The 12,500-nt window shown below is 32.3% G+C and overlaps 2 protein-coding genes across 7 annotated transcripts in view; one reads left to right on the top strand and one right to left on the bottom strand.

The window, feature by feature from the left end:
- LOC125025041 (gem-associated protein 5-like) overlaps nt 1–1,098 on the top strand; it is a 22,167-nt gene extending 21,069 nt beyond the window's left edge. For both annotated transcript variants that reach the window (XM_047612909.1, XM_047612908.1), the window contains exon 25: nt 49–1,098. In XM_047612909.1, coding sequence (XP_047468865.1) covers nt 49–635 — 587 coding nt within the window. In that variant the 3' untranslated portion in view covers nt 636–1,098. The remainder of the gene's footprint in view (nt 1–48) is intronic.
- A 2,055-nt stretch (nt 1,099–3,153) lies between these two features.
- Nucleotides 3,154–12,500, bottom strand: part of LOC125025113 (popeye domain-containing protein 3-like) — a 239,216-nt gene continuing 229,869 nt past the window's right edge. For 3 of the 5 annotated variants that reach the window (XM_047613035.1, XM_047613034.1, XM_047613037.1), the window contains one exon: nt 10,402–10,537. In XM_047613035.1, the coding sequence (XP_047468991.1) occupies nt 10,534–10,537 (4 nt within the window). In that variant the 3' untranslated portion in view covers nt 10,402–10,533. Of the gene's footprint in view, nt 10,538–12,500 lie in introns of all 5 variants that reach the window. The other 2 variants (XM_047613036.1, XM_047613039.1) reach the window with 1 other exon arrangement.

Below are 12,500 nucleotides of genomic sequence, written 5' to 3'. Positions count from 1 at the left end.
GGAAATCTATGTATTTGTTTACCAGATATATGTGTCCTTTCTCAACAGGAACCTCAGACCTAACAACTTCAGGTAATCACTACTTGGAAGCAGAAGAGGCTGTGAGTCTACTGTGCTACATGTACAACTACTCTGAAATTTCTCTTCTTCACTCTTTTCTGGAGTCAGATGAGGCTTCAAGTGTCTTGAGAGTCCAGAATTCCAGAACAGATCACCCTAAAGATGGAAGTGAGAAAGAAGCTAAGAATGTACCTATTGCAGATGATGTTCCAGAGTCTCTTGAGAATATGAATGTTGGTACTTTAGAAACTCAGTTGGAGACCCTAAATTTAGCCAAAGATGCTGATGGTCCAAGAAAGACATTAGAAATGAATGCTAAGAATCAATTTTATGTCCCACCACAGTCTTGCAAAGAGCTGACTGTTAGAGTGCATCACCATTTGGATCATCTTGAGAAAGACTATAAAACATTACACAACCTGGATGTACTTAGCACAAAAGTGTCTTGTGATTCAGAAAAGTTTCTGGGGGAGATAATACTCAAGCTAAAAGAAATAGGAAAAGTTGAGGAAGGAGACATTGAAGCATTAAGTCAGCGGTTATCAGAAGTAGCTAGAGATAACTCGTCAAAATGATATGGTGCTAATAAACTAGTTTATCATAAGAATTATGTACAATATACTATTATTCTGTAAGAAGCATCAGAATGTCATAACAACAAAATGTATTTGACCATAAACTTGCATGGTTCTGATTGTGTAAGAATATATAATCATGAGAAATTATGCAGTGTTGTTAGACATGGTTGGACTTTGCACAAATGTATATTGTGAGCCATTATAACTTTTTGGGGCAGTGGTACTTTACCTAGTAGAAAAGGGAGAAGCAGCAAAGTTACTGAAGAAATCAGTTAATAATTATATTAACTATATTAATTTTTAAAAAATGTGTTAATCCATGGAGTATGAAGCTCAGATGAGAGTGAGAGAGTGAGTGAGAGTGAGTGAAAGTGAAAGTGAGTGAGTGAGAGTGAGTGAAAGTGAGAGTGAGTGAGAGTGAGTGAGTGAAAGAGAGAGAGAGTGAAAGAGAGAGTGTGAGTGTGTGAGTGAGAGAGTGAGAGAGTGTGAGAGTGAGAGAGTGAGAGTGAGAGAGTGTGAGAGTGAGAGTGAGAGTGAGAGTGAGAGTGAGAGTGAGAGTGAGAGTGTGAGAGTGAGAGTGAGAGAGAGAGAGAGAGAGAGAGAGAGAGAGAGAGAGAGAGAGAGAGAGAGAGAGAGAGAGAGAGAGAGAGAGAGAGAGAGAGAGAGAGTGAGAGTGAGTGAGTGAGTGAGTGAGTGAGTGAGTGAGTGAGTGAGTGAGTGAGTGAGTGAGTGAGTGAGTGAGTGAGTGAGTGAGTGAGTGAGTGAGTGAGAGAGTGAGTGAGTGAGTGAGTGAGAGTGAGAGAGAGAGTGTGTGAGAGTGTGAGAGTGTGAGAGTGTGAGAGTATGAGAGTATGAGAGTTTGAGAGTGTGAGAGTGTGAGAGAGTGAGTGAGTGAGTGAGTGAGTGTGTGTGAGTGAGTGAGTGAGTGAGTGTGCGTGCGTGTCTGTGCGCAATTTTTAAAAATAGTAAACAGAAAGGGTAGCTGTGTATATCACTAAGTTAATAATCAGAATAATGAATCTTTTAAATTTCTGTTTTTTGGAATGAATTAGAAAATTACCACAATTACATCCAATTACAAAAAAAAAAAAAAAAAATTTGGTTTATCATAATAGTGTTGCATGTATGCTTATAGCTGTCACTTTTTTATATAACCTAATAAAAGATATAGTAAAATCTGTATAATCTAAATAGAAATATACACTTTTACACAATATATAATTCTTTATAAGGATATTACAAGTCTGTAATAAGATATATATTTCATATAAATGTTAAAGGTTTACCAATTTCATTACTCTCATCTCTAATGATTTTGGCCTCAATCATACTTTACAGTTACATATTTTGTCCTGTCTTCTCAATCTTTTAATTTTTTATTCCATTCTCTCACTCTCTCTGTAGCTCTTTCTCTGTATATGTTCTGTATATCTGTATGCATACCTTACACATCTGACTAAGTGTGTATTAATTCCTTGAAGAAAGAATAAAGAGTCAAGGTCTGTATGGCATTTATTTTTACCTTTTATACTCTTTTTTTTTATGGTGGGAAGGTGTCAATCTATAATTCTTTAGTAATGTGTTTTACTCATGTTTTTTATTATTCTGCTCTCTTTTCTTTTTCTTTTACCTGTATTTTGTCCTTTGCCATTATCCTATCATTACTTCTTCCTGCAATATTTCCCTTTGTTTGCAATTGCATTTCTATACAAACATTCCTCCTTGTCTTTTCACAGGAGTGGTTAAAGGGTAGGAAGTAAATTATTCATCTGCTGTATCTTCTTATTTAACTTTCTTATAGTCAATGCATTTGCAGGACTTCCACTATGATCATTATCAAGAAAAAGAAGTTATAGCATTATTGCATCTCTTTTTAGCAATACTGAACAAGAACAGTAAGCCACATAAATTTTTCACAAGACTACAATATTATATAAGATTGTTTATTGTTTTTTTTTATTTTTAATAATCTGACTGTATCAACTACATTATCTTCAAAGGTTTTTATGGTATTTAATCTTTTGATTTTTATATAAATTTTCATTAATTCATCTCTGGAATATCTATAACATGCTAAAGCAGACTGAGCTAAAGTAGCAGTATGAGTGATCATAACTGATTTTCAAGCCAGTGGAAGAATTGTCTTTGAAATGGATTGTTGGCAGTTCTCTTAAGGCTTTTTACTTTGTTAAACTGTTTTTTCAACGCATCAGATCTTTTTTTTCACACTTCCAGTCTATTTATTCTTACAATATATAACTATTATTACCAAAATCATCATGTTTGAGGTTTAACAGATTCTCATATTTTTTAGACATGCTTCTGAAAGACTTTCAGAGCTATTGTAAAGGCTAGTAGGCTACATCAGATGCTTTGAATTTTGTAGTTTGATATGGCAAGATGAACAACTTTCCTTTAATTTGAAGTTAATTCACAGAAGTATAACTTTTCTTGAGCAGGTATCATTTTATCTTGGTAAACTTTAAAACAAAACATACTAAAATGATACAAGTGATGATAATATGGAAATATATTGCTATGTATATTTTATTGTGAATGTACCAACATTGACACTGTACACACACACACATTATATATTTCAGATGCAAAAGAGGTTCTTGATGTTGAAAAATCAAGTACAATGATCATGACTGAAATGAACATACAAAAGAATATATGCCATAATAAGAATACATGGGGTAGCTCGTGCTTTAGTATTCTTCATAAACTGTCACTTGCTCAGTCTGAACAATTAGAAACTGTGAAGGTGGGAGGACGTTACAGAAAGCTAGTGTACAATAAGCAAATGTATCCATAAAAAGTGATTTACAGAGGTTACATTTACTCATATTTTGTCTCTATAAGTGACAAAGTTCCTATGAAAGTAGTTAATCCAACCCATATCTCTCAAAACACATTGAATGACCGGCAATGAGGGGGTTATATATTAAGCAACTTCATCTGACAGATATATTGCAAAAAACCCACTCTCTGCCTCTCTTGCATTGTACTTTATAAAACATTTGCCCAAATCCCAAATATTACACTTTTATTATTCAATAATATTAGTAATTTTTGAAATCCATGACAATGAAGGTACAATACTGTGTACCTTTTTAATGCTTACCCTATCAGTACACTTGTCAATAAATGGATCACCATATGGATAATTCACCAGCTCAAAGGGTTTTTTCGTGTCTATGGTGTACGTATACAATTGATATCTTATTGCAGACCCTTGAAACTGATGAATTATTCAAGATTCACCACAGGCACTTATTTCCAAAAATGTTAATTGCAGTAGATGCAACATGAATGCCAATATGTTGCTTCCTGAGTCTAGTGCGTATGTTTGATTTTATGGAAGATACTCTGGATTTACACTTAAAGATGCAAACCAAAGAGACATACCTTTAGTTCCTATAACTCTGATGATTGAACAAATTTAATGTATAATACATGTACATATTCAGACCTTTATTCCCCCATTCTACATAGAAAATGTTTGTCAGCTCTAAAAGTTAAATTTTATATCCAAAATAAGTAAATTATCAAAGAAAAAAATTACATACATCTGGGGAAACCTAGACTTCATGTAAGATATTTTCATGCTGGTAATGTGAGAAAGACATGCTTTCCATATTAAGGATTTTTGTATGCAAAAAAAGAGTAAACTATCCTATCAGTACATCTGCACTTTGAATAGTCTAGTAGGTATCACTTCACTCATATTTGCAAGATCAGGAACCACCAATTAGTGGTTCATATTCTTTCCAACTTTACACCTTGTGCACTTCAGTATCATATGTTGTAAAGGTCTTGGATTTCTAGTTGAACTAAGAAATGTCTTCTTTCTTCAGTTAAAAATTAACTAAATGCTGGGTTACCATACATATCATTTTATGAACTTGCTTTGGTTATCACTGACCAATAATTGCATAAAGACTTATCTCATAGGACACAATTAAGTAAAAAATGATTTATAGCACCATCTTCCACTATACCATGTGCAGAATTTTGACTGATATAAATGAGCATGATTAAATGGTAAATGGTGTAACAACTTTCAGACAAAACTGATTCTGAGAAAATGAAGTTAATCTAAAAGAAGACAATGCAATATTTCTTGTTGCTAGCAGTTTAGGTGCTGATGGGGAAAGCTTTATGACATTTATGCCACTATATTCACAATGGTAAATGGTATCTCTTGCTCCTGACATCAGTCTGCCATTGGTACTTTTTAAAAATCATTCCTCTAACATTTATGCTTGATATCACAATTTAAAAAATTACCAAATATTTTGCCCATATTCTCACAGAATAAAAAGCTATCTTTTTAAAGCTCAAGCTCAAGACTTATCTAGGCTCTCTTTAGCATAGTGAAAAATCTGATCTCTCTACACACAACATATGTGGCTTTAAATTTCTAAAATAAATAATATTATTTGATGTAAGAATTTAAAGTGATACATTCAATCAGGAGGTGGTGTAGTGCAGTCGTAGAGTGATGGTGTTGCAATTGCAAGGTCCCAGGTTCATAGCTGTATTGTATTGTTACTTATATTCACATCATTCTTACAAACAATATCTGATTACAATTGGAATGATATGAAAACACTGAAAATAGTTGGCTGTGATTAGGCCATCTGATTAAGCCAACTGACATTGAATTTACTGTAGACTCTCTTGTAAATCTGTCATTTATCTTGTAAATCTGTTGCTAACATCAGTACCAAGCTGTTACAGTGCTACAACCAAATATTACCACAGAAGTAGACTACAGATATTTCTGTAAAGACTGATAGCTTATGGATCTGGGCTACTATACTGGCAAATAGAAACCACAAAACACTGTAAACCATCCTCATACATTATTACAAGTTCTGGGAAGTGCTGTCAGTGAAAAACAAAAGGACAGTGGCAAGAAATGCCTTACCAATGCCTTCATGGTCTTTTTTTCATTGATGCATATATATATATTTACACACAATCTGGTTGTCTCACAGAGACAAAAAAATCCAGTAGCAAGTGGATCAATAACCATTCACTTGTCTCCTGTATTACATGGCTGGGAAGAGGATTACCTATGTGCATTGTACCAAGATCTGATAATTGCAGCCTATAGGCAGGACCTGTTCTATTGTTGCACCTGATGAAAAGCATTTAAATATTTTGTTGCTTTCATCTGGGACAAAGTATTTTGACCGATGAATATCTGTAAAAGTAAGTTATTTTTACTTCACATTAGGAAGAATGCTATCATCAGCTTTACTGTTTTGAGTTTGGATTTTTGGTGCATAAAAATGATTAGTGTATAAAATTTACAGCCTTTCGGTATGTTTGTGAACTGTGCTTAATATAATTACACATAATTATGTTAGAATGTATGGTTGATGTGGATGTAAGTGGATGTTTTCAAGTGTGAAAGGAAATGCAAGTGTGACTGTATGAATGTGTGTCTGCAATACTAAATTTGAAATAAGCAATTTGAAATTGCAGTAAATATATCATTAATATTCTTACTTAGCTAATCTCTACCTTCCTAACATATTTTTGGACCTTAAGCAAGCCACCAGTATGGTATATTTTATCAGTAGTATTACTGTGGTAAGGAGATATAATTGCTAATAGATGTTCTGATCAAAATGTTTAGATGTTAGACGATTCTGTGATATAATATAATAAATGTACTAAGATTTTAATCCCCTTGCATACTTAAACACACATTCAAATAACACAATAACTATAACCAACTGCCATTTCACATGAGTATCTGTAAAATGGCTGTTTCATCAGAATGAAACATGGCTTTGGGTGATGCACAACAAACAAACATTCTCCTAGGATCAGTTGTCAGTACATGCTTTCAATATATATATATATATATATTTTTTTTTTTTTGAAGTCTGCAACAGTCCTTCAGGAACCAACCTAACATAAAAGTTTACACTTTAAGTTTTCCTCGCCTAGCTTAAATTTGCTGTTTTGTTCACTTTGGTGTCAATATTAAATATTTCTATTAGAAAATCATGTTTAAAATAATGGCTATGTATGAGTACACTAGCCACTGGCTATTTATATTTGACATACAGGAAAAAAAACTCAAATACATATAGTGTGCAAGGGGATGAAGCATGTGAAAACAGAGAAAAGAGAAAAAAAAGAAAAGCAGCAGAGAGAGAGAGAGGGAGAGAACCATAATAGTAAAAAAAAAAAAGAAAAAAAAAAAAAAAATAATAATGTGTACAACAAGCAAAATACAATGCTGCCTTTGAGCACCATACAAATGTAAGCATATTTGCAATCAGTTAAAGTTCATGATATTCTCTATCACTGACATGACTATCATATATGGATTTTCAGAAATTAAAGAATAAGAATATAAGTATGACTAGAAACATAACAAGGAAAGTTGTCAGAATTGATAAACTTTACCATATCAAAACATAAAAAAAAAAAAAAAAAAAAGGCAAGGTTCATTAATAAAAAGTTTTGTGTAAAATAAAATAAAATCCCTGGAGACTTATAAACAACTGTCTCAAAAAATGAAAGAAAGAAGAAAAAGAAAAGAAGAAGCAGCATCAGAAGAGCTTGTGTACAGGCTACATGTCTTCATTTTCTGCACTGTTAATTAGCCTGGCTGAACACATCAATCAAGCTGTGATTTACTTCTGACATATTATTTCAATATATCAAATAACTGAAGTTTACTTCCAGCTTGAAATATTCTAGATAACATGAAAGCATTCAATTCTTAGGGTTTCATCATGAGTGAGAAAGTAACTCTTGTATTGTTATCATTCTTTTGAACAAAAGAACTAAGGTTAAACTTTTTTCATTATTGTAATTGTTTGTAAAAAATCAAAATGTATTTATATATCTGCAGACACATAAAGACACACACACTCAAATACATGCTTACATATACATGGTCACATACATGCGTATATGACTTACTGTATGAATAAAAGCAAAATACTCTAAAAAAGCATCTGTAAATTGGCAAAAGCAGTTTTACACATATTCCATCAATTTTCAGCATCATACATGTAGCAATTGTCTTTTCATATAATCTTTATTCAAAAAATGAAATACAGTATTAAAAAGTTAAAATGTAGCTGTGTGCCAATAATCAGCATGTGTAAGAACCATGTTTATATTGCACTAAATGAAGTTGCATAAATATCCCAAATGTGAGTGATTTTGAGTGACAGTTAAAGTAATACTGTTTATGCAGTCAGAGGAAATGCTTAAAAAGAAATATTTTGCAAATCACTCCATAAAACTGCAACAGGCATTGATATATAGAAAGGGAAACACAATATTACATTGGATTACTTCAAATAGTAACAAATACTTTGTGCTTGTTATAGTTTATATTGCTATGGTGGGTTAAATCGTACTGTCACCCATATTTTATAATATAGTAATTGGTCTTGTGAGTAAACATCAAGTGTTTTGTTTCGCAATACATGTGTTGATTAATATTATTTGTATTATGATTGTCCAAAGACTGGAAGGTATTGTTTAATAATTATCAAAAAATACAAGCACCATAAAACAAGCTAAAGTACTGAACAGCTTTGCCTAAGCATACATATTTTAATCAAAATGCCTGATATTTAATATCACTGCATGTACAAAATAAACTTATAAAAACAACACAAAACAGGCACTTCTTAGTGCATGGAGAGAAAATAAAGATATATTTCACTGAATCAGTCTAAGCTACCATAAGATTTGCCACAAGCCTCCACTTACATATTTTCACAATTCCATTTATTTGAGAATAAATAGATTTTTGCATGTTTTAGTACCCTTGAAAGTAAGTGTGATGCAAAGGGTATGAAGGAAGTGATTGCTGAAAAAAAGAGTCAAACATTTATAGGAAATGAATTTGTCCAACTACTCCATTTCAAAGGAGTATTTTCTTTTTCTAACAGCTGCAATATTAGTCATGCCCTTCATTGAACAACTGGTCAGTAATGATGATCTCAAAGCAAGTCATTTTGACCTTTTGAGAAAATGGTGGATTCTGAGACCTAATATAACATTTCTTACCATACATATAAAAACTTTTGAGCAATACTAACCCACAGAGCAAAATGTTGGACCCTTTACTGTGCCCATCAGTGTACATCATAAGGACTGCTGAAGCCTTGGTAACATTTTGAAAGCTCAGAATTAAAGGGGAACAGAAACAATAACAGTATCTGTACGTAAACTCCTTTTAAACATCAGTTTTGTTTGCTGTATATCTACTAGATGAACAAATTTCAATGCTAATGCCTACTAAACTGAATAAATATCCAGTCCCACTCAAACAACTTGCAATATCTCTTCAGCAGTTACAGCTAAGTCAGCAAAAGCAGCATCACTTCAGAGTAACAAGATACAGATCTTAGAATTGCATGTGACTTTTTCCATAGCATTCTTGCGGACTTCTAACACATAGCTTACTTGATAATAGCAACAAAACTGCAAGCTGATAAATATTACAGCTTGGTTGATAATCTATGAACTTGGCCTATATTTGCATGGTTATCAATTAGGTAACACTGATGATAAAAATGCAACCTAGCAAAACTACAGGCTTGAACTGCACTGGCTCCTTTTGAAATTCTCCATACCCTATGTTTTATGCTAATAATCATATTCTATTTAAGCTAGTAAAAAATCACAATATCTAAATGTTTTTTGCCTATTGTCATCACATATATCAAATATATATAAATTAAAACAGAATAGTAACTAATTTCATTTTCCGTAATTTTAATAAAATGATTTGATTTGCTTATAATATGCAATAATAGTTGTTCAGTAATACAGACCAAAGTGTAGATTTGTGAAAATGTGCTTGTATTTCTGTTCCCCTTCAAAAAAAAAAGAAAAAAAAATACATGACACAGTGTCTTCTTTTATGGAAAGTCATAATCAACTGTCAAAGTGATGGAAGAATTTGTATTTAGATCTCAATCTTTATAATATCACAAATCTCTTCAATATATCAAATTTGTATTATAAATCACACTACAAAAAAAAAGAGAATGTATCTGCATAAATTCACACATCTAATCAATAAAACATGATTTTCCTGCAACTATATTTTGCTGTCAAAAATCACAGGATTCTTCTGGTCTGTGATGAAATATTGTTTATAAAAAAATCCTATACTTAATAAATTATGTCTAATCAATTCTTAATAACCCAAATCTTCGGTCAACTGACATCAATATGATGTTACTTATAAAATAACACTTATGAAAAAAAGGTTAAAACATGATGAATACCAAAACTCACAGTAAGAAACACTAGACTTTATATATCTAAAAATGCCATCAAAATCTAGTTGTTCTAGTCTTTTGAAGAATGAAAGCTGATACATCTAAAGAGGGAAGTTTTATAAATAGCAAATTAAGAGGTGGATACATACAGACAAAAACAAAAACATAAGGCAAAAAAAATTAAGAAATGATAATATCATTATTTGCCTTCTCAGTCCTGTGTCCGGTCTGGGGAATAAGAGCATTTGCAAACCCCTATCACAGTTCACACTTCACAGAAATAGTCAGAATACTTAGGAGAATTGCATCTGCTCATCAGTATGGCATTAGTGTATTAACAAGTGTAAACTTCTTCACAACAACTTCCTTTGGACACTTGTACACTGGTAGACACTGGTGGAATATCAGATTCATTCTATAACTGTTTCTCATGTGGGTGATGCCCACCAGCATCTAGAGCTCAACCATATGCTGGTAGTGGTCAACATTTTCCAGTTGTGGTGCAAACAGTTTGAAAGCGTTTAGAAGCGGAGATCCCAATTCATGGGGTTCATACTGGAGTCTCCTGATCTGTCTCCTCAATGCGTCCGAGTCTCCACGGAGGAGTGTCATTAACTGCAAGTGGGAGAAGTGTTAAAAGCAAATAATATTTCTGTCAATCAAGAGTAAAATAAAAAAATAAAAAGCTTGTTCAAGAAAAAAAAAAAAAAAATTCTTCTTCATGGAAACTTACCTGTCAAAGATTTGGATAATAATTTATTATTCTTTTCCTTTGTACAGTCAAATGAAGCATTTATACTTTTCTTCAAATTGTAGGCACATAGAATACTGAACATTTGGGCAAATGCCTTATATGATGCCTCTTCCTGCTCTGCCCTTCCCTAGAGAGGCACATAAGTTTCTAATTTTGCATATGGTGAATCTGGAATGTGATTTTATGGAACACTGAGAATCTACTTCATGACTCATATTCCAATTCATCATAGGCAAAAAAAGAAAAACTAATTAACTCGTTTAGTAATAGAATAATTGTGAAATGAATCATTTGGGGAAAAAATCCATACTAATATTTAAACTCTCAATTCATGTTTACTACATCTGAAAAATCAGTGAATTTCATTCTACATAATCAAGATTAAAAAGGTGATCTATTTATTCATTTATAAGCTGCCATCTTCAAAAACTAGATAATTTTTTTTCAGTAGAATTATTGCCGGACCAACAATGCCTACCAGCCAGTACTGCAGCTTAAAGCAATAAGCTGCTTATAGCTGATTTTATTATCTTGCACACTGACAGGTTTGGACCTAGGGAACAACCAGCATAATGCCATGATGTCACCAAGTGTGTTACTGGATCGAGGGGGCTAAGGGGACCATCCCATGGCCAAGGAGGGATTTTGGGTAGTGAGGAGCAAAACTGAAATAAGGGTGTATGCCAAAACCTAACAAATGCCCATTTATGAATTTCATTATAAGCTCTTTATATTTTCTTAAGAGTGAAAGTTTATTTCAGTTTGACACTGTACACACATGTACATACATATAAATATGTGTACATGTATATCCATATGGGCAAGTATGTGTATATAAACACATTTCTTTGTATGTACATATAAATAGATCTTTATGAAAAACTGCATTAGAAAAATAAAAGAATGTAGTTTTATGATAATGAAGTAAACAATTGCAAAAATAAGATATTGAAAAAACACAATTTTATTTTTCATTTTGTTTTAATAATATTTTCTAATCATGTATACTGAAAACCTCAATAAGGTCCAAGTGGGTTTAAAATTTAATTGTATTGTTGGTATGTCCACTGCAGATATTTTAATATGTGCAACAAGAACAATAAAAATAATGTGCATGGAGGAATAAAAAAAAAAAGTTAAATAACCAAAAAGGTTCATATAGATTTCTTAGCATGTCACTTAGTGTTAAGCTCAATGGAAAAAAAATACATAATATAAAGAGCAAATTAACTTATTCAGTACACAAGCAACATATGTGGCAAAGTTATTTATTTGTGAACACTGTCCAAACTTTGTTAGCCCCAAGAATTTGGTCTAAATATGCACAGTATTAATACGCACAAAATATCTAAGAATAAAGATCTATAAGCCTGATTTTCCTATAGAAAAGAAGGATATGAAGAGAGAGTGAGAAAAAGAAAACAAAATCAGTAGGGATTCTCACCTATCTAATGGGATGTTCCCCATATTAATAAAATTAAACATATATATCATTTTGAGATTTCATTGCTGTCATACAGTGAAATAGCTGCCTAAGTACAAGATGGCTTTCTGATATCTGAATAAATAGAATAGAAAAATATTACAACATTTATCAAATCATGTTTCAATATGAAAACACAAAAAGAGTACACCTTGCCTTTAATATGATTTTCTGTCTTAATAACATACAACATGACTAAAGCAAGAAGTTTTCAAGGACTAAACAAGACTACTTCTGGACACTGTAATTTCCAATCTACACAAATCTATTCCATAGTTCATTGCAACACACTGAAAATAAAGTTTGGGAGATTTTGTCTGAACTTTAGATTGGAATATCTT

Source organism: Penaeus chinensis, chromosome 4 (assembly GCF_019202785.1).
Source record: "Penaeus chinensis breed Huanghai No. 1 chromosome 4, ASM1920278v2, whole genome shotgun sequence".
Taxonomy (NCBI): Eukaryota; Metazoa; Arthropoda; class Malacostraca; order Decapoda; family Penaeidae; genus Penaeus; species Penaeus chinensis.
This window is presented reverse-complemented; position numbering and strand designations above follow the sequence as displayed.